The 23,332-nt window shown below is 39.9% G+C and overlaps 1 protein-coding gene and 1 long non-coding RNA gene across 2 annotated transcripts; one reads left to right on the forward strand and one right to left on the reverse strand.

The window, feature by feature from the left end:
* Positions 1-4,876: 4,876 nt before the first annotated feature.
* Positions 4,877-17,698, reverse strand: LOC111608465. The gene is made up of 2 exons (XR_002752681.1): positions 17,453-17,698; positions 4,877-8,232 (listed from the first exon to the last, which is right to left on the reverse strand). It is a non-coding gene; the product is annotated as an uncharacterized LOC111608465 (long non-coding RNA).
* A 637-nt stretch (positions 17,699-18,335) lies between these two features.
* Positions 18,336-21,972, forward strand: foxf1 (forkhead box F1). The gene is made up of 2 exons (XM_005804950.2): positions 18,336-19,643; positions 20,585-21,972. Exons 1-2 carry the CDS (start codon positions 18,665-18,667, stop codon positions 20,746-20,748), a joined length of 1,143 nt encoding a protein of 380 aa, XP_005805007.1. The 5' UTR covers positions 18,336-18,664; the 3' UTR covers positions 20,749-21,972.
* Positions 21,973-23,332: the final 1,360 nt, after the last annotated feature.

The following is a 23,332-nucleotide window of genomic DNA, read 5'->3' on the forward strand; positions in this document are numbered from 1 at the left end:
AATACTTCAGGTATCACTGTATAACTTCAACAAATAACCCTTCCATTCAGTACATTACAAATGACTGCGATATCCCTTTAAACCGAACGAGAATTATTTTAACATGCTCCATCATGAATTTTATTGAATGACAAAATACTTTAGATAGCTTTTAATTATCCAAGCCAATTAGTTTTGTTTTAACTCAAATATATTGTCCCTTTGCCTCAGACCTTTTGTATTTTTAACTGTCAAAATAAAAATATATGGATTTGTTTTTAACTATTTTAATAGCTTTTACAATTTTTATTCTGCACAGCATATACTTTAATATTTAAGCAATGTAGCTTTTAACTGTATCCACTGTTTTAACAACATTACAGTATTTTATCTCTTACACAAAAAACTACAAACTGCTCCATTAATACTGTCTCTTCATGCAACCATTTACTCATTGAGCTTCACAACAACATTGTTTCTGTTTTTTTTTTTAAATAACCCATAAAGAAAATATCTTTTACCATTTCAAAAGTGAAAAATACAATAAGTTAAAAATGAATTCAATCTCTAGTCCAACTGTTTCTCAGCTAGCTCAACACATATACAATGTTCGCTCGCATTAGCATTAGTTAGCCTCCCGAAATACGTCCCGTTTTCTACACAATGTCCATCCAAAGCTGTTACAAAGTGACCCACCAGTTGACTCTCGAGTCTATAACCTCTTAACTCTTAAAGGACACCACATTTATGCATCAACATACATTTTTACTGACCTGCGATATAGAAAAGACGAGACACACGTTGAGCTCCTTTTACCTTCAACAGGAAGATTTATTCTTCTGGTTGTGCTCAATCTTTTCTTGGTCACCAACGCGTCAGCGCCCCTAGCGGCCATGTGTAGAATTGCATGGACTAACTGAAATAACGCTACAGAACTTATTACGATGAGAAATTAAAGATTCAAAATGAAAAATTATGTTGGGGTGCCTGTTTTCTTACTTCTTGGTTTTGTTTACTAACAACTTGTTTTTCACCCCTCTACACGAGGTTCCATTGAAATCTACCGTAAAATGTGGTTTAAAAACTTTTTAAACCACATTCAAGCTGCAGAACCAAAAAATGACTAGTAATGCACATCAAATGTGTTTTTCTAAGTAAGCAACCCGTTGAGAAGTAAAACTAAAATTCAAATGTTGCTTAGATATGAGTTTTGTTTAGTTTGACTGATCTAATCTCTACTCCACCTTTACAAAAATTTAAGGTTCTAAGTAAAAAAGCTTTAATGTGTAACTCCTCTTAATAAAATTCCTCATAAACATTGATTTATTGTAATGGTTCCCAATACAAGTTATGGGCTATTTAAATCACAACTTGTTAAGTTGCTTTATTTTTAAGCCTTTTTTAGTTTTGCCATGTCCTGGGTGACTGAGAATAAATAAGTAGATAGAAATGAATATCTGGGAAGCATCATAATTTAAAGCACCAGGGTTTATATTGAAAAATATTCAGATTTTATTTTGTGGTTTTATAGGGTCTACATTGAAGACAGTAAGAAATAAAGGCAGCTTTCTTTTTTTTAATATCTGTTCTCTCTTCTGTTCTCGGCTCCCAAACACAGAGCTGGGTCCACTTGCTCAGCCTCTCCCTCCCGTTTCAAACTCTTCTAACTAAAAGATAAAAAGTTAAATATGAATGAGATGTTTGCTACCTTTGAAAGCTTAAGTCTATGAAAGCAGTGTAGCAGTTTTGCTAATGAGGCAGCTTATCAAGATTCAGCCAAAGTAAGAAAATAATGTGTTTCTTCTTATTGAGCAGTGAATGTAAATAAAGGTTTACATGTCTTTTGTTTTAAGTATTTACTTACTGGAGGGTTTTATGTTTGTGCTGCAGAGCCACAGCTAACAGCTAGCTCCTCACTTCTGCGGCTCTGACTTGCTGTTTCTGAGCTGCTGTTGCTCCTCCTACACTTTGGACTGAACCATTATTCTAATAATGGTAGGGGGGGGACCTAAAAATGTATTCTTTTTTTTTCCTCCGAGATAAATGGCAGATTTATTTCATTCTTTTTTTATTTTGCCTTCTCATGTTGATCTTGTTTAAATGCAAACGTTTCTTCAAAGATTTTTTTGGGGGGGGAAATTCTAGACTTTTCCAAGATTGGGGGGTCCAGACCCCCTGCTCCCCCCGGGATTTACACCTATGTTCCTATACACAGGTTTTGAGATGAACGCAAATGTTTTCCTTTTTTTTACATTTGTGTTTTATATTGCACAAGTTTGATTATTAAAGAAGAGCACCTCTAATTCATTTTAATGAATAACTTCATGTTTTTCACTATGCACGTTGTGGGAGCGGTATTCTGCTAAAATCAATTTAAAGTTCCCGTGGCTAATGCACAGTGCAGCAGACTGGAAAGATGAATTTGCATTGGCACAGTACAGGGACAGGCAGGTCGGTGTAACCTGCAGGAGTATCATGAGCCCAGCCAGGATGAGTCAATGAAGGATTGCCTTACCATTAGCATTCTCACTGCAGGCCAACCACAGACCCAGAAGCTGATGAAAAGATTGATTGGAGAAGGTTAAAATGCCATTTGATACTGCTGAGTTTGATTTAATGACCCACTTTTAGGATTAAAAGAAAATCAGCAGCGGTGGACCAGCAGGCAGACGAGGTGACAAGTTACAGAGCTTTTCTCGGCTAATCATTGTTATCCAACTTGTTGGGCCCTAACCCCTGAAACCGAAAAATAGTATATTTTTTGCAACAAATGACCGCCTGAATATCAGGGACAAACAGCAGACATCCATCAGCGTTTCAATAGCTAACAGAGCAAGAAAAACGGGGAAAAAAAATAAAACAGGAGCGGGCCTCCACCTCTCCCCTCATGTCAGTATGTATCCCATTATGGTTGTACTGTGCGGACAGAGGAGCTCTGCCTGCTCACCACAGCTTTATTTATTTTACTGTCTTTCATCTGCAAACCACCGCCAATCTGCATCAGAGGGAAATCCACTCTGTGTATCCCATAGGTGTCATTTAGGATTGATTCCCTGGAATTAGCAGATGTCAAAGTAGAACCATGTGGCTGTCGGTCTGTCCGTCCTCCCCAACACCTGTGATAAGACTGTTTGGATTCAGGGGAACCTCACATGAGAGCCTCTGGTGCCTCCACATTAATTTAGCATTATGGATTCATTCTCAGGGTTTACATATTCAGTGTCTGCTAAACATTAACATGGAACTGTGAAATCCAGTTTTATCTGATCGACCCTGCTTGATAGAATGCTGTTTAGCTAAAATATTCAGTTCAGAAAAATAAAGACAAAAAGTTCAATAACAACGTTGCCAAGAATTTCTGACTCACTTGTGTAAGATCAATACCATTCTAAAGACTGTGTGTGTGAAGAAAAATAGTACAACCTTTATTGATTTTAATACAAGAAAATGAGACACATTTACTTAGAAGTATGCTTAGGCTGTGATCCAACAGATATTAGAAGTATATAATATCGTAATATGCCACACATGGTTAATGTTATGTATCATTAGGCTGCAGGATCCATTTATTTAGAGAAGTGGGCAGTGTGAATGCTACATATCCTCTTAAAAATGTGCAATAATATGAGTATAGGAAATAGCAGGACCACCAGCGACTTCCTCTTTGCTGAATTTGTTTCTGACAGTGTTTGTATTTGCTCTGGACCCCACCACGCAAACACGGAGAAGTCATCAGAAGGTCTTTAAGTGGTTCTTGAATTTGGCAAAGATTAAGACCCCTAAGCTAAATTTAAATGGAACCGAGTGCTTTCGCACGTGAAATGTTGCACAAAACCAAAATCTCACATTTCTCTTAGTTTATGATGTTTCTTTGTCCCACATATATTGAATATCATGTAGAATTATGGATAAAAGCATCACAGAATGTTATAAGCTTGATTTGTGAAAGTTTATTGTAAACATGTTCATAACATTTCATAGTTTCATTAAAGGCAAAGTCAGTGATATAAAAACAGAAGTCAAAAAATTGCAATACAGGAATGAGCAACAAGAATGGCTGTAGAAGAAACTCTCATAAATAACGGTACACACATTTACAGAACCTTAAAAAGTAATAATACTTATTTGACATATTTCATGATTGGATTAGAGACAAACTTCAGTGTATTTTATTGGGATTTCTTGTGACACAGTACTGCAATATGGTAAAGTGGATGAAAATTATACATGGCTTGAATATATTTATTTTACAAATAAAACTGTGAACTGTTGGTCTGCATTTGTATTTAGCTTTTCTGACTCAACACTGTGTAGGAACAGCGTTAGCTGGAGTTACAGCTGCCATACAGCTGGGAATATCTTCTTTAGCTTTGTTCCTCTGGAGACAGATTTTTAATCAATTCTTATTTGTAAAATAGCTTAAGTTCAACCAGACTGGATGGAGAGCAGCTGTGAACATTGATTTACGGGTCTTACAAAATGTTTTCCAAGAAATGCTGTTCCAGGCCGGGGGTGTGCAACCCTAACAATTCAAAGAGCAATTTTTGCCCTTTGCCCAGCTAGATAAAACTTGTTTAGAGCAGCAAATGTTAAATAAAGTTTTGAACATTTTTTGATAAATATTTACTATGGAAAATCTGATGTTATTATTAAAGAACCACAATGCTATTTCTATTTTTAGACTTTAAAGCAAATTCAAACTTGAAAACAGTTTTTTCTATTGGATGTTATACAGCTATGTAAAATAATAGTTTCCTAGTCAATGACAAAAAGAATGTGACTTTTAGTTCCAGTCTGTTGTAGAATTTCAATGCAATTATTCCATGAAAAAACTGGAAAAACTACTGAAACATGCATTTGTTAATATATGAGTATTTAGAAACATTAGTTACTAATCTTTTTTTTTTTTTTTTTTTTGCTAAAGTTTTAAATAACCATTGTGGAAGGTCCAAAGAGCTACTTGCGGCTCCGGAGCCGCAGGCTGAGGACCCTTACTCTAGACTGGCCGAAGACACTAGCTGTGTTTACGGTTGTTGTCCTGCTGAAAGGTAAACCTCCACTCCAGTCTCTACTTTAGCCTGTATTTATCTCCATTTACCTTTACTTTAACTCAGACCAGCTTCACAATCCTAAGAAGAAAAGTGTCCCCTCAGCATGATGCTGCCACGACCATATTTCATGGGGTTGTGACATGTATTATTTTCCCTCCACACAGTCTTTTGCATGTTGGCCAAAACGATTGGTTTTGTTTTCTGTGTCCCCTCCATGGCTTATGAGATACTGTAATTGAAACCTCATTTGGCTTTGCTTTAACAGTTCAGCGTCACTCTTCCAGTGAGGCCAGGTGTGTGAAGTGCTTCAGCTGCAGTGTTCCTGTCAACAGATTTACTTGGATCTCTGCAGCTCCTTTAACTAACACCTTTAACTTTTCCAGGATTTCCAAACCTCTGAGGCCTTCGCAGAACAGCTGGATTAATTCAGAGATTCAATTACATACAGATTGAACATTTACTAATTAGGTGTTTCCTGATGTGCACTGGGTTTTTTAGGGGGCCAAAAAAATTAAAATGGGTTGAATACAAATGCACACCACAATATTAGATTTTAAAAAAATGATCTTCACATATGAAAATCATTTGTCATTTGCACAAATATGCGTTTTGTTTTGTTTTCACAATTTTGCTGCTTTAGACGGCATTATGCCTGTTTTTAGTTGAGGAAGTCGAAAAGACAGAAAGCAGGGTAGAGTTGTTCAGTCCAACACCAAACATCTGCCACCTGAGTGATTGCTGATCCAAACTGCCCATGGCGAAGGCTCAAACTGTGGCTTTTAAAAGAGTCGTTTCAGCCTAATACATGGCCCATTACCAAATGGCCATTCATCACATTAACCCCATGTCTAAAGAGCCGCCAGTGCGTCAAAAAGTACAGTGCCATAGCGCTCTGTGTCTCCGTTCAGGACACACTGAGCAGAGAGTCCACTTTGCCATAACTGTGTTTACCTCAGAGATACACAAACGCAGCCTGCTGCCAGCTCTATTAACAACGCGAGTCTGGATCTCTGCTGATCTACAGGCATGAACTCATTAACTATGCAGTGTAAAAATGAGGATTTTCTGTTTGTACCACAGAGTACCACACTGCACTTGGTACTAGATGGTCCAGGCAGTGCAAAAAATGCAACAATATGCTCGCTTAAAAAAAAAAAAAGACGTCTATATTTAAAGAAAAGAAAATGAGAAAACTAAACCTGTGAAGCAAACCTTTAATTAGCACAAAGTTGGAATTAAGGAACTTCAGGCCTGGCTGCGGTGAGCCTGATTTCTTAATAACATGGTGATAAACACAACAATCAATCAAGGTTCCTGACAGGACTTACAATTCAGGAGAGATTGGCCAAAATAAGAGTGGTTTCACTCTCTCATTGTGGCGGTGTGTATGCCGGTGTGTAAAAGGACACCGGCTGCAGTCTGCAGCGAAGCTACTCGCACCAAAGTGGTGATGGAAAGAGTAAAAAGCATCACTTTAATTTTACAGGACACAACAGCACCAAGTGAAGCCGCGTCTGGAAAACAACAGCTGTGCAATCCGTACTGTAAAGTCACTCAACTTTCAGCACAACAATGACGCTTAATGTTTGAAAAAGCAGAGGAAGGCACAGTAAACACAGGGATGTGCAGCCCTTTGGTGTTAGGTGTCACTTTTGATTTAGGTACATCATCATATATGACAGTGTAATTTACATTATATTATTCTATCATTCTAAGCATACAAACACCTCAAAATAAACTAATGTCCCAGTATTTAACGTGCAAGAAAATAATGCTAACAATGTGTCGTTAAAACTGTTAGATTGGTTTGTGCACAAATTTCTTTGCATATTAACAATCAAGACCTAAACCTTTAATTTTAGTCAGTGAATTGATAACAATGACTGATTAGAAACCTGACTGACATGCAGATTATAACCAAAAATTGAGAAAATACAGCTTTTCAAAAATGTACAGCTGATACACTTTAGCTTTTCATTTACATAGTATGTATTTTAAATATTATCGAAACCTAATTATAACAGAGAAATGGCTGAATTACTGTATACCTATGGTAGGATTATAAAAAAAATGATAACTGTACTGGTAAATCAAAGAACGCATTCCTGTGTGTTGGATATGAACACTCGTGACTTTAGTTTTGGCAGTGTTAGGACAGTTTTAGGCCAACGCCGTTTGTGGAGGGAAACTGTCACCCTGAACATGCGAAGAAGAATGATGGATTGCTTCGTACTTTGCTTTTATCCACAAGAAAGGTGTACATTTCTGAGAGTTGATGGAAAGATGGATGGAGATAAATGTGCAGTAAGAGGCCACCAAAGACTTTTGACTGGGATAGAGGTTCACTTTACAGCAGGACAACGAATCCAAACAGCATCACAAGAGCTCAAAGTCAGACTTGAATCAAATTGAGAATTTGTGGCAAGATTTAAAAAGAGATAGTCACACAGGGCTCCATCCAATCTGACTGAGATTGTGCAGTTGTAATTTCAGAAAAAGGCAGTTTTGAGTTCTGAGTCAGAAGTCTGAATACAAATGCATCCCACTTTTCATAATTTTTATTTTATAAAAAGTTTACAAGCCATCTGTAGTTTAAGTTGGAATGAGTCGTTTACAAAAGATAGAACATGTTTATCGAGACAATTTTAACTGATCCCTGATTCAGAGAAACATATTAGAATGTGAACATTTCTAATAAAATCTCATAGAATGCATTAACTAATATTCAGATTCCATCAAAGTTTCTGAAAAGAGCTTGTTTGAAGCTGGGAAACAGAAGCACACCTACCCCTGCAGCGATTACATGGTCTGCCCCAAGCAGTCTTTGCTTTCCTCGACTACAATCCTCAGCTTTTTCTGCTGCTTTCTGTTGGAAGATCATTTGCTCAGCAGAGGTGATGTGAAACAAATAACGACTCTGAGAGGTAAATCACAGCAGCTCCTCTCTCTCACCTCGCCACTTTTAGCAGACCGTGGCTGATTTCCTTCCTTGCGTGACTCCGGAGTGTAAACACTCGGCAAGAGTGACTCATCACTATTTGTCACTTCCATGGCCTGATATAAACACGAGAAAGGGTCAGGGGTCATCTTGGGGTGGAGTGTGGGTGGCGGGGGTGCAGCACATCTCCCCGTGAGACATCTTCCATTCTCCGAAGAATTCACAGCTTCCTGTGGCCAAAGCCGCACGCCTGCCCACTCGAGCCTGGAGGAAGGAGAAAGAGAAACAGTTAGACACAGGCAGGGAGAAGGACAGGCGATTTAGGTGACAGATTACCTTCCCTACCACACGGCTCTTCAGCAAAATGGAAAGAATGCAGTAGAGATGAGCCTGTGTCTCTTCCTTTACTGACAGGCACAAGAAAAAGAGTGATAACTGGAGGCAAGATGGAGCGGATAAGGTTGGATCTGGCCGTGTAGAGTAAATGAACTTCATTCTGCTTCATCTACTGAGAAACTGATTAATAAGCCATGAAAGGATTGTTTACATGGGTTTGCCAACTTGTTCTGTGCACCAGTTGGCACTAAGAGAGCACTGATCAGCACTTTGGCCTCTTTAACCCGACATTATTGCAGGGTAGTTAGGGTGGAAGGGAGGGATAGCCACTTCCTTTCAGGCCCCCAGTCTGAAGACGGGCCAAACGGAGTCCGGCATCAATCACTATGCACTCCGCAGCTTTCTCAATGCCATTGTTATAGAGCAGACCAACGGAAAGAGGCCGGTAGCAGGTGAAAATAAAAAAGCCCTCTGACAATTACAGGGTAAGATTTCTCTCCCAGCGTCGTTAGCGTTTACACAAGCCAGAGGGAGCAGAGCCTGTCCACTAACGCGCATACAAATATTTAGTCAACAACATTCTCCAACTGGCACTGACACATGAACACATGCGGCTACAGGCAGACATTACGGGCGCATATAACCGGCTGCTGACATACAAATGCGTGTGTGCACAGAAAAGTAGACAGATTTGCTCTAATGTCTGCTAATGGCACATTACAGTAAGAACAAAATGAAGTGTTAGACCACAAATAAAGGTTATGGCATCACTCTGCTGATATGACTCAAATTCGGTGCTTTCCAAATGTATTCAAGCGCTCTGAACTTCCTATTTTGTCAGTTCAACAAATACTGATCAATTTGTGGAGAAGATTACAGCTGGATTACGTTCTAAACTAAGAAAATTAAAGATTGTGCTAATCTATCTATCTATCTATCTATCTATCTATCTAACTATCTATCTATCTATCTATCTATCTATCTATCTATATATCTATCTATCTATCTATCTATCTATCTATCTATCTATCTATCTATCTATCTATCTATCTATCTATCTATCTATCTATCTATCTATCTATCTATCAAAGAATTGAATCAGATTCATTAGCTGTTAATAGCCTGTTGATCCTTCAGGAGTATTCTTAATGCATTTTGTGCTTTTATGAGTATTAAAGCAGGTAAGCAAATAATACAAATTTTATTATGTTGTAAAATTGAGGTGCCAGAAGTAAAATTACTTTTTTGTTGCATAGACGTTAAATATATCTGTAGTAAAATGCATATATTTGCTCCTTGACCTGTTAATCTTTCAGGCTGTGATATTTTGGCTCTTCCCAGGCATCGTCAGTCTCTTTCCAAGCTTCATCCCTTGCGCTGCCCACCACATCTCCCTGCTAGCTGTACTCCTCTCTACTCCTGTCCTGGGTCGGGATCACTGCCTAAACCTGGCAGGATCTCTGTCACACGATGCCATACATGTGATGCTTCACTGGGACCCCCCTCCGCTCAGGAAATGCTTTCGGCCTTTTTCCCACCCTGGTGTTCCAATGTGGAGAGTCGGGCATTATATGACTGAATCCAGTTACCATCCCAGAACATTCCTGGCTGATTCCAACCACTGCTTTTGGCTACGAGTTCCCACAGACAACGAGGATATGCCCCAGTTTGAAACCGGCAGGGGCACTGACTATCAAGCTGTAAACTACCAAAGCTGTTTATGCCAGAACAGAGGAGTTTGAGCTCCACAATAGGCAATTATGCCCACCCATCCCCCCCTTCTCTTCTTCATTCAATTTGTGGTTTCTCTGTAGGTGGATTGGGTTGTGCGCAGATTAAAAATAGTCGGCTCATTCCAGACAAAAACTGTGAGGGACACGGAGCACACATTGCACCAATGATATCTCCCATTGTGGTGCGCTGTTTGGGAATTCTTAATTGCTTTTTCCGAAGCAGTGTGCCACAGGAAAATCCCCCTTCAGACGAGAGCAGAAAAGGGTTGGTGGGCTGCGTGTAAACACCATAGATGTTATGTAAACATGGACGTATAAACCCATGTTGCCCCATGTGCACCCATCAAACTACCATCAAGAGGGTATCAAAGGAGCTAACCTGCAGCAGAGCCAGTTGTGGCCTGCGAGTGCCCTCCCTGTCTCTTTTGTGTTCTCCGCTGTGGTTTCTGCTTCAGCTCTCATTATTGATGTCTCCCCAAGTTAGACAGGCCATGATGGACCAACTCTGGGAGGTGTGCGCGGGCCTGCAGGGTGGGGCCCCAAACAGGCTCCCACTCACCGAGAGGCCGAGGCGTTGCAAAGAGGCCGAGCCAGCAGAAAGAGAATTGAAGCTAAAAAAAATAATAATAATAATAATAACTCGAGACAGAAGTTGTGTCGCTCTGTTTTGCCTTGTAAAAAAAAAAAACATGTTTTTGTGTTAGCATTTGTCTCATTTTACGAAAATAAATTACACATCTATAAAGCTTTGCAACTAAGTTAGATGCATCACTATGTTGCATCTTAAAAGAAATACAAGTGTGGAATCATGAGGAATTGAGTTAACCTAAAACCCAAAGTCTGTGGTTCTTTAAATCATCAACTTGACAGTAAAATAAAGTTAATGAATGTTTTTTCCAGTTTTGAACTGAAGCAATCATTTGCGTTCACAGCCCTCATCCATTAGACAGATGTGAACACCCCCTCTCACCCTCCCACACACACACACACACACGCCCTCGCCCACACACACACACACACACGACAAGCAAAAAGGAACCTGAAAATTTACTCAAAATGATCTCAGGATTCTTAGAATTGGAAAAGAAAATCATGAAAAATCAGAAGGGATAATAGTAAAAGATGAACTACTATTCTGGAAAAAAGTCATGAAAGTCATGAAGCTGAAATAAATATATTTGTTTCTCTAAAAACTCATTAAATTAAAAATCACAGCCTTGTCAGATTTAAAAATGCTACATTGTGCTATTTTACCTTTCAATTCTAAATGAACATGTTTCTGAAATGTTTATTCTGTAATATTAATTTCTTTTTGGTACAGCTGTTTTTTCTTCTTCTTCTTCTTTTTAATCCAAAGAGCTTGAGTTGAGTTTAAACAGGTATAAGCAATGAAACATTATGAAACATTTTCTGTGCAACCGTAAACCACATCTGGACGGTTGGGAGTTTGTAAAAACTCTGGACCTGCCAAATCCTTCCCTCTGCGGCCTTCATGTTCATTTATGTTGTGGTGTGCGGAACCTAACATATAAAAGTGACTAAAAATACCACGGTCATCTGGTTAATCAACTTTATTTCATTAATATTTGGTACAAACAAGTGAGACCATAAATAGGACATTAAATATTTATTTTTAAAAATATGGCACACTGGGGATCATTCGTGAAATGTTCTTGATCAGGATGTTTGGAGTTCTCATAATAACATTTGTGGAAAAATACCCACACTTTGGTTGAAATCGTACAAGTGTTAAATTTAAAATAAAAACAAACAAACAAAAAAAAAAAAAACATAAAATAGCCTGATACAGGATAAAAGCAACAAAGCAACAGAGCTTTTCAGGGAAGTTTTCACCCCAAATCAAACTGGCTTGATTTCAGCTTTGAAATTAGAAATCTTTATTAACAACTTTAATGTGCCAATGTTATTTTTCGTAGGTCCAATTTCTAGATATCACACATATTTTCCATGAGTCCTGCTTGGCCTGGTGAAGTTGCTGTAACAACTAATTGCAGCTGTAGAGGTTTGCAGAATTAAGCCAGAAATAAACCAATGCCAACCATCAAATGTAACTATTCTTTCGTCTCAATTGTGTTTGTTTTGGTTTGCTATATTTTGCTTATTTATTTTTGATTTCTTGCTGTTAATTAACTTTTATACAAGTTGGGGTTTTCTTTTTATTTATTCATTCACATATTTACTTATTTCATCCTTTTTGTTTGTTTTTATTAGTGTCTTGTTGCCATTAACAAAGTTGACTTTGAAACTTGTATTGTAGTTTGTTAACTAGGCCTTTCTGTACATCATTTATTATTCCCCACAATTTACCGCGTTTAGCTCATTATTTCTCCCTTTCTCTCATTGTTGTTTGACTTCCATCGCCCTTTGATTTTATCTTGCGTTGCGCTCGTTCTGAATGGAAAGTGAAATGAATAAAGACAGATTGACTGAGATTATTTTCTTCCTTCAGAAGGACGAATAATTGCACCTTATTTCATTCTTCCTCATATCACTGTGCAGAAAATAAACTGTTGTCGTCATAAAACTATCAGTTAGTTGAATGTGTGAGTTAAATGGCTCCGCTTCTTTTAATTTTAAAAGACTTTACTGACTCGATGGTTTAATGTAGCGTCAGATCGAAATGAGTTTTTAAGTCTTTCCTATGAATAAATTCAGCATATAAAACAACTTTATATTAGATTCTCTATTCTCTCTTTTTTTTTTTTAGATGAAATTAACGAATTTGTTGAACGCAATACCCGCAGCATGATATGCGCATCATCCGTGGCACATTTTTGACTTAAAAATCACCAAATGCAGAAGAAACAGGCGCCAATGTGTCCATCTCGAATGACCTAAAATACCCTGATGAGGGTTTTTTTGTTTGTTTGTTTGTTTGTTTTTTGGACATTTATTTCAAATTATGACCCCGGATTCCACATATATCCTTATTGTTTGAACAGTTTGTCATCTGAAAATGAACACAAATCAAAAGGGAACATAAAGACTAAGTCTCTGCGCCGCGACGTACAACGAAGCACAATTCAAATATCTGTTTTGGACGCGCAAAAACTCATTGAGCGCATTTGCGCCGCGGCTGATTGCTGGCGGCGCCCATCAAACCCGCTTCGCATTGACGCAGCGACCCAATGCGCGCAATCAGCGGTCTGCGCGCAGCCCAGTCCCTTCCCGATCACATAAACAGCACTTCAACGAAAATATACACGGCCACCTACTGCGCACAGGGAAAGTGATGGGGTGGAGTGTGTGTGTGTGTGTGTGGGGGGGGGGGGGGACCCGCGTCGGCTTTACACTGTTTTCAATTAAAGTGACAATGCTGAGTGAGCTGCAGACGACCCCCAGGAGGCAAAAGAACACAAAAAAAAAACAATTTATATCGCAATTAATCCATAAATACATTTAATTCGATTGAATAGTTCAACTGTCATTAATAAATATGTGGCATTAAGACTCAGATGCATTGATTAAACCAATTAGTTTCTTTTTAATTTGTGAGTTGTGCGTAATACAAACTGTGTGCCGGCTCTGTCTCTGTTATTCGCCATATTATATAACATAATCATTTATTGCCGCCAATCTTGGCCAGAAAATTATAGAGATAAAAGACAAAACAGAAAATGCAGCAGACTTCAAATCAATTGCAGGCCCGCTGATGCAAATGAAGAGTCTCTTTAACATATCGTTTAAAATATGTTGGCATTTGAGTCTTTTAGTTGCATTTAGTTACATTACTAACCGTTTCGAGCATATATTTTTAGAAAATATGCTCAGTATAGTAATTGAGTTAACATCACGCGCATTTCCTCTTGAGGCTTTGGGGGCATTTGGGTGATAAACCTCCGTACGCTGACCTCAGAAACAGAGATTTCTCCCAAAACTTGACTCAAGTTCAGTTCGGATGGACTCAGGCCCAGTTGATGGATTTTTCTGGAGCGCTGTCCTCCAAACAAAGTCTGTGCGGCCCCTCGGTGACCCTCTGCCGCCCTCTTTCACCACCCAGGAGACAAACTGTTGAAACTATTACTCAGAGGTGATGCTCTGTGGATGAAAAATTCAATTTATGCTTAACACTTAAAATGCGAAGGCGGGTTTCGATGAGCCAATGTTTCAGTTCTGTCCTGCTGACCACTGCTACTATTGGATATGTGATTCACGGGCTACTGCAGGTGTCATTTCTGAGTTTATCTGGATAAATACATTTAAAAAATAAATAAATAAATAAATAAATAAATAAAAAACTAAGGATGGCCAGGTAGGCCCAGATGGCTCTTAATGTTTCCATACATCACAAAGGTCACCTACAGGGGCGCCTATAGAAGGTTTTGTAAAGGTTTCACTAATAGAGCTGACACAAAAACGACCCTGTGTGATAATACGAGTTTTATTCAGGTAGGTTACACTTGCTTATTAGCTTGAAATTTAATCTGAAAAGAATTTGTTGTGTGTTTTTTTTTTTTCAAACAACCACAGTCAGTAAATTCATGTTTTCAAGCATCTGCTGATTTCATTAGTTAGAACCTGTGTTTTAGTCCCTATGAAATGATTAAAAATACTGCACGTCTCCTAGCTTTTGAATGAAATAGAAGAAGCAACTCCTCAAAGACTTTCCTTTGCTCACTTAATTTCATGTGTTTAGTGTTTGATACTTGGGGCCCACGGTGGCAAATTTATGGAGGTGGTCATTGTCCCCCTGGATCCCTTGAACTCGCCACTGATCATGTATTTGTGTCTCGTTTTGTTCTGAACAGGCGCTAGAAAAGTTAGTGTTTTTTTTTTTTTTTTAATTAAACACCATTAAAGACTGAAGTAATTCATAAGACAATGACGATGTTCCAATTATAAGGAGCAGTCGTAAGACATGTATAAGTTAATGTAACATGCATTTTTGCGCTTGACATCTAGACTGTGTTTAATGTTTCAGAGTGTTGTACCTGAACTGAAGTGACTGAACATTCCTGAGGGTGCAGCGCTGTCAAATATTTCATGTTGGGACGTCATGGAAAAGTGCAGGACTTTGTCTGTGACGGAGCAACAGGGAAGCTCTGATCTCGGCTCCCAAGCCTCTGCATGAAGTAATGAACAAACTAATCTTTTTTACCACTTTCTCATGGCAGCGTTTTCCTTTGTGGCTCAAACTGTTGAACATGTTGGTAGAAGGTAGAGTGACATTAATGAATGGCCTCTCCTGAACGCGCAGCTGAAACGTGGAAAAAGGAGAAGGCCACTTTGATCGCCGAATCATTGTCCAACACTGATGGATACACATTTTTATGTTACAGAAACTGACAGAGCCGGCCTGATGCACAAGCAGACTTTGCGGCTGCTGAAGGCCACTGCTGGCCTGGGAGCCAGGAGGAAACCTTTTCTATAAATTAATGAGCTTTTAGGTTTATGAAATGTTTTGAAAGATAAGTCAAGGTGGCTGCATTTGTTTATATTATCGTTTGTTTGTTTATTTATCATTCCCTTGTACATTTTTATTATAGTATAGTGTTACATTTACAGCATATAACATAAACCTTTTTCAAAGCTGCTGAAGTGACTGAAACTTAAACAGACTCTATAAAGCCAGAGCCTTTTCAGTGTCATTTTAAAATCTAAATAATTCCTAGCTTAATTTAACATATATTTACATTATGAAATTATCTTATGATAAATTGGTACTGATTTATTTTTTTTTAAACCACAGTAAATATACTAGATAAATTTTTCTTTAACATTTGCTCGCTGCCTACTGGATCTGGGATATTGCTAATTGATCTGCAAGTCAGAGAAACTTATTGGATTTTGCTGTCTGCAGAAATGTGGTGAACTTAAGTGCCTTTAAATCTCTGAATCCTTTAGACGGTCTAGTCATGTTACCCAACATCTGCCGTTCTCATGTTTAAATTCATTTTTTTAATCTGATCTTTTTTAAAATCATACTATAATGATTTTCCTCTAAATTAAACATGTTGCTGATTAGACTTGAAGGAAATGATCACATCGTTTATACTTTTGTTTGACTTTGTCATTAGCGTAACTTTAGAAGTTATAACACAATCCACCTAAACACATTACCAGACAAACAGTGTTGCTTAATTTTGCTATTTAATTAAAGAGCAATGAAAAAGCAAAAGACGGTCCTGTATAGAACAATTTGAGAAATACTGAACATAAAAATGAACACTTTATTCCAAATGGCATTCAGTTATAAATGAGAAGTGATTGTGTGCTTATCGAGTTAGAAACAATCAGGACTTTGTGTGAATTGGATCCATTCATTCATGCTCTTTACTCGGTTGTAAAAAAGCTGTGGGACGTAAAATTCAAAAATGATGAACCAAAGTTGTGCTGTGAGGTGGGCCCCCCTCATATGAAATCCCGAATTAAGGCCTTGGTCCTCCTTGAGCCGCCTCTGGAAACTGGCCTGAGACGCATGAACAAAAAACTAAAAAAAAATAAAATAAAATAAAAATAAAAAATCTAAATATGCCTTCTCCTTTTGGAGTAATATGACATGAGGCGACTGAGCGTGAGAGAGGGGAAAAGCCTTAATGGAATGAAGTCATCAGCGGTAATTAAATGCAGTGGGCAGAGGGGAGCACGGGAGCGCGCCTGCCTGTCCCTGGTGCGCGCTGGGTGGTCCGCTTCACTGTTGAATATGCGGCTCTCAGTGCAAGCGAGCGGCCGAGCAGAGTCGAATCAGTGACGCACATGGGCATTTATGTTCGACTTTAACTCTTCTATATGTCTGAAACAAAGGGCGACATCTAATTTCCAACATATTTACCTTTTTTACTGTGAAATATGTGCATGTGAAGCAGCCATACACATCCTATATTAACTGAGAGATCATTTTTAAATCGTCATGTAAATCTGTTACCTACATATTTACACGAAGGCGCTCTATCCAGGTGTTCTCTGATTTTACGCAGAGGCCAGATGTTTACATTTTTTTTTTTTGAAGCTTCAAAACAGCCAAGTATGATTTTCACTCAGAATGAGAACCAATAAATAAAACAATGGAAAGGTTAACTTAACCCGCGGGTTTCGAAGAAACTGAAGGCTGCAGCCATCTGAGATCTCTTGGGAACAATAAGGAACTTACTGTCAACAGTTTTAGGCTATATGGACTGATCTCACTCCCAGGGTGAAACAGGCTAAAGCCACAGGTCAGTGTAAAAATAACAAAACAACAACAACAACAAAAACATGCACACGCAAACTTGTGCGCAGCGTCCTCTGATTGATCTGTAGCCCAGTCATAATTTCTAGAGCTGCATGCATGTTTTAATCTCAATCTTAGTCTTTCCATCTACTCCATCTCCCACACAGCAAGCGCAGAGTTGCTCCTAACGCGCCGCGTCTTTAAAGCGGCCACCGACCTCGTTGTGAGTCTGGTGAATCCTTACCTCGGATCCCGGATCGCGCCGTGATTTCTCTCCCCTGCAGGAGTCGATCTCAAGTCCTCCGTCCGAGTTTGTGCGCTCCCAGCTCGGCTGAGTCTCCACCTCACTCCTCCCGCGTCCCTGCGTAAATATTATGACTGCATTGCACAAACAATATACATTTGTAAAAGAAGAGAGAGGGGGAGAAAAAAGTCCAACGTGTAGCCTGCCGTAAGGACGACGCGCATTTTTTTTCTTGCCATATCTCATTAGTTTGTGTGGTATTAGCAGATCTAACCAGGCTTTTGCCTGAATTTCTTATTTAAAGAAGGTCCGGGAAAATGTTTACATTTTGTTGTATAAACATCCTGCCCATGTCCCTGACTATCTTTCACAGAGATCCGGAGGCAGATTTTGAATGTGAGGAACGCGTTGTCTAGTAGATATAGTTTTATACTTTTTATGTGTTTTTTTTTAAGTGTTTAATGTGAGTCATATCCTTCCTGCTGCAGCTTCAACGAGGCTCACTGACTCACTCGCACATTTAAAAGGAGACATACTGTAGAGATTGGATCATTTCAAATGAAAATTTTTATTATTTTTGTTTAATTAAAAATATATATATTCATGCATAAAAACAAACATAAACTCAAATTGGAACACAGTGTGACACAGATCCGCAGCTGAAGACAGATGCATATAGTTATTTTTATGATCCAGGGGTGGAATGAATAAATTCATTTGCTCGAGATAACATATAAAATCCATATCTGTTAGATATAAAATCATTCTACTAAAAAAAGTGAGCGCATGCACGCAGATGTGCATGTTTGCAGCCCACCACTGGAGTAGGAGGGGACTGGGCGGGCCCCCAGCGTTAGGATGACAAGGCGTACAGCTTCCAATGCGCCGATGGCAACAGATAAGTAAAAAGTGAGCTCCGCGGACGCACGACAACACAGCAACTGAAGTGGAAAGCGGCTCCTGTTCTGCTCCGCGCTCTATTTCGGACATTACCTTAAAAAAAACCCAAAAAAACAAAAAACGGCTTCAGACAGGACAGAATTTAAACCAACGAAGGAGAGTCTAAAAGACAGTCGTCCGCTTTTGGGTTTGGGGTCTTTTCCCACCCCTCCTCTTTATGCCAGGGAAGTCTTGTCAAACTTTCTAACCGTAAGTGGAGAATTTTTTTTTCCTTTGTCTTTGCCACCTCGAAGACTGAATCCAGGCAAACTAATGACGGCAGAGGTCCAGCAGCCCCCAGCGCAGCCTCCTGCCCAGAACAGCCCGATGTCCGCGCCGGAGAAGCCGCATGGACAGACGGTGGTGATGGAAACCGCGTCCTCCACCACGAAAACCAAGAAGACGAACGCAGGGATCCGGCGACCAGAGAAGCCCCCTTACTCGTACATAGCCTTGATAGTCATGGCCATCCAGAGCTCCCCAACCAAGCGGCTGACGCTCAGTGAGATCTACCAGTTCCTGCAGAGCCGCTTCCCGTTCTTCCGGGGCTCGTATCAGGGATGGAAGAACTCCGTGCGTCACAACTTGTCTCTGAACGAGTGCTTCATTAAGCTGCCCAAGGGCCTGGGCCGACCGGGGAAGGGCCACTATTGGACTATCGACCCGGCCAGCGAATTCATGTTCGAGGAGGGCTCCTTCAGAAGAAGACCCAGAGGCTTCAGGCGCAAATGCCAGGCGCTGAAGCCCATGTACAGCATGATGAACGGCCTGGGATTCAACCACATTCCCGAGGCGTACAACTACCAGGGGAGCGGCGGGGGCCTGTCTTGTCCGCCCAACAGCCTGTCTCTGGACAGCGGGATCGGGATGATGAATGGACACTTGGCAGGTAACATGGATGGGATGGGTCTGTCCGGCCACTCCATGTCTCACTTGTCGAGCAACAGTGGACATTCCTACATGGGAAGTTGCACGGCGTCCACTGGGAGCGATTACCCCCACCACGACAATTCCGCCTCCCCGTTGCTGACCGGCGGGGGAGTCATGGAGCCTCACCCCGTCTACTCGAGCTCGGCTTCGGCGTGGGCCTCGGCCCCGCCAGCGTCGCTCAACAATGGGGCTTCGTACATCAAGCAGCAGCCGCTGTCTCCGTGCAACCCGGGGGCGAACAGCCTGCAGCCGAGCTTGCCCACACACTCACTGGACCAGTCGTACCTGCACCAGAACGGACACAGCAGCACAGACTTACAAGGTATACTTAAAGCTTACGATGTCACAAAACTGTTCAATATTCCGCGATGCTGCTGCTGTGAAAATTAACACACACACACACACACAAAAAAAAAACAAATAAAAAGACCACACTCCTAAACCAGAAGCACCAAATTTAATCCACACGAAAGAAGTAGATTTTTTTTATAGGCTGCATGAAAAACGGACACATAGGTTACTGTGCTAAATAAGCGCAGTGCAAACAACACCGTCTTAATTCTGCTGCCTTATTACGGAATATCCTAAATTAATGCCACCAGGGGAAATTACCACCTATTTTATCGTTCTGAAATTAACGTGCAAGTATCAGTTTCCCTTTGAATAAAACTTGAATGAGAACGAGACGTTAACTTTCTTTTATGGAAAGGATAAAGACAAATAAGGCGTGGGGATGGCAGAGAAGCGTGCCAATCTCGGCGCTAGAAAAACAAGCGCGGTAAGGTCCAGCCTGCCTGGCCCCGAGGGCCCCGAGGGCCCCGGTCCTCCGGGACTGGCGTGCAAAAGGGCCGCTGTCAATTAACCCTCTTTAGCCCGCCTCTACTTTCGATGATCTTAATTCTGCCTCTTTAATGGACTTCGGCTTTGTGAGAAAGAGAAAAACAAAACAAAACAAAAAAAAAAAACAACAACGTGTTCAACTTACCGTTAAAATTATGCAAACAAAAGTGTAATTTGGAAAATTTTAAATTAAAACTGAAAGAATGTGTTTTTGTGTAACTGTTTAGAAGAGCCGGGATTATATTTTCAGTTTACATATTCTATGCCAGCATAATCATTTTTTTATTGCTCTTGTATTTACAAATAAATCTACAATTTTTTTCAATGAACTTATGGCATCTTCAAAATTAAATTTCCCAGAATTTACACACATATGATTTTTTTTTTCTTTTTCTTTTAATATTCCCCATCCTCTCTCCGCAGGTATTCCTCGGTACCATTCCCAGTCGCCCAGCATGTGCGACCGGAAGGAGTTCGTGTTCTCCTTCAACGCCATGACCTCCTCCGCCATGCACTCACCGGGAAACAGCTCCTACTACCACCACCAGCAGGTCTCCTACCAGGACATCAAGCCGTGCGTGATGTGAACCCCGCCGGGACACGCTGCGCACCGCATGGACGGTGTGGGAGTGTGTGTGTGTGGGTGTGTGCGTGGGTGCGTGTGTGTGTGTGTGTGAGTCACTCGGACTGGAGCCATGCAGACAGCAGCACGGGAACAGAGAATTAAAACAACAACAAAAATCACCACTGAGAGACTTTTGTGCTGAGGAGAGAGAGCTCCTTGCTTCCTATAGACCGGAGTAATTCCCTGTGTTGTTGGACACCAGACGACTGAAGCCACACAATAATAAAATAATAATAATAATATATAATAAAACAAACAATTCCATACCTTCAAAGTGGCATAACAAAGAGAGAGAGAGAGAAAAAAACGTGCAGTTTGGTACTAAGTCCTGCGGAGCGGATGACCTCTCACTTCTCACATGTTTAATCATTTTTGTAAAATATGCACACCTTCGGGGGTTTTTTTCCGTTTAAAGTTTTTTTTATTATTATTTTTTATTTCTAATTTTCATGTTGTTGACAGATTAGCTGGAACAAAAATACCCGGCGTTGATTTCTGAATAAATAATTATGGACATTACATAGGCCTATATACTGTACGTCCATACTGTATACTGTGTAAAAAAAAAAAAAAAAAAAAAAAAAAAATTGGCACTTTTTGAATCGCCTATAAGCGCAACTTTTTATTTATTCTCCAGGCCTGCATTTTCAGTTTCCGGCGAACTGGCCAAGGAGTTCCGTGCTTTATTGGCAATATTTGTCAAGATGCGTGTTATTTGTTTTTTTAAAAAAAAAATGAAAATAAGGATATATTGTAAGCACTGTCTCGTTTGTCAAATTTATGTGGACTATTACTTCTATCACTTAGTGTAGATAGGCTATTATCAGGAAAAACAGCGAGGGTTTATCCTGTGTGAGCTGATGTTTTATCTTTTTTTTTTTTATTATTAAAATAAAACCACCCGAATTCCGGGGCTGTTTGACCTTCTAAGTCCATAAAACGGGAGTTTATCTTGCATTTTAGAGGAATGTTGTGAAGAAATATGTAAAGAAAAAACGGCAACCATTGGGAACCAACGTGCGTTTCGCTCAACAATAATTCAGATCCCTTCTTCCTAAAATTAGGATTTTTTTTTTCTAAGAAATTTGGAGGGGAGGGGGGGATCACTACGTTAATTCATTCAATTTGAAAAATGATCGATTCCAAAGAAAAAAATTAATAAATCAAATAAACTTTGATTCACAAAGTCAGGTGTTTGCGCTGGCTGGTATTCAACATTTTTATGTTGTAAATAAGAAACAAAAGATATCTCACTCCAGCGTAAATTTCAGATATATTACTCAAAAATATTCATAATTTAAAGTAAAATAACATAAAACTAGAAAAAGAATCTCAATCTGCATCAAAAATGCTAATGAATTGTTTCTGCTACAGCCTTACTCATTCAGGGCTACATAAAAAATACATATATAGGCTATATATATAGTTGTGCAGTGGAAAAAAACTACATAATGACGAATAACCTAACATTAACTCATTATTACACGAAACAACACGACACAATTAATGTAAACGTAAATAATGAATATGTGTAGACCAGCGTGTTCTAGACCCAAATCAAAACATAACTCAGCATGGTGAACATTTATTAAGATTTTCTATGGGCAACATTTTTGGTTGCGGCTCTCGTTTCTTTAGGGTCATCCTTTGAATTAACCCCCGGAAAGACGCTAAAATATATTTTGGTTCTAGTCTGAAGCCAAATGCAACGCGACCTGCTCCGACTCGCAAATCTTATAATCCGGAACACACAGGATCGTTTTGCTCGTCTTAGTCTGTAGGGTCTGTTGGTGCTGGAGTCCAGGCGCGCATCCTCACAGAGAGCAACGCACTCCCATTTAGTTGCTCTGATATCTCGCATGACCACTGACTGAACCCCGGTGAAATACCACGCTGCGCGGCCTGAGCAGGGGCAACGGCACTTTAACTAACTGATGACATTTGCTGAGGTTCACGACTCTGTTGGGGCTCAGGAGAGAGAGAGAGAGAGAGAGAGAGAGAGAGAGAGAGAGAGAGAGAGAGAGAGAGAGAGAGAGAGAGAGAGAGAGAGAGAGGGACGGGCAGCTGTTCCCAGGCCAGGCCTGGTTGACAGCTCCATAAAAAGCCCGAGCCCCGCTCCGTGCAGACAGATGCACCGCGGGCTGGTGTCTCAGAGGAGTCGGGCTTTAGAGCTAACAGAGCTGACACCAAAGCGGTCATTTGTCAGGTAACATTGAGATCTGTAAAAAAAAAAAAAAGAAAAAAACAGAGCTACAATACATTACACACCAATCAGGATAAGGGGATTGTATGATTGAGTTTCAGATGAATCTCTTGTGGGAATCTCAGGTAGACATGTCCAGAGGTGAGCCGCAGTGAGAACTTCAGAAAGGCAGTGACTCATTAGGAAAAAACTTCTGATTCGCTCCACTTTTAAAGTGCAACTGGCGTCTTATGTGTTACATTATCACCCCGTTTTCAAAAAGGAAAATGATTGTCTTAACGTCATGCATAAATGTAAGCTCTACCATTTAGAATAGTTTTTAGTTTGAAGACTGAGCTCACAA

This window comes from Xiphophorus maculatus, chromosome 4, assembly GCF_002775205.1.
Source record: "Xiphophorus maculatus strain JP 163 A chromosome 4, X_maculatus-5.0-male, whole genome shotgun sequence".
Taxonomy (NCBI): Eukaryota; Metazoa; Chordata; class Actinopteri; order Cyprinodontiformes; family Poeciliidae; genus Xiphophorus; species Xiphophorus maculatus.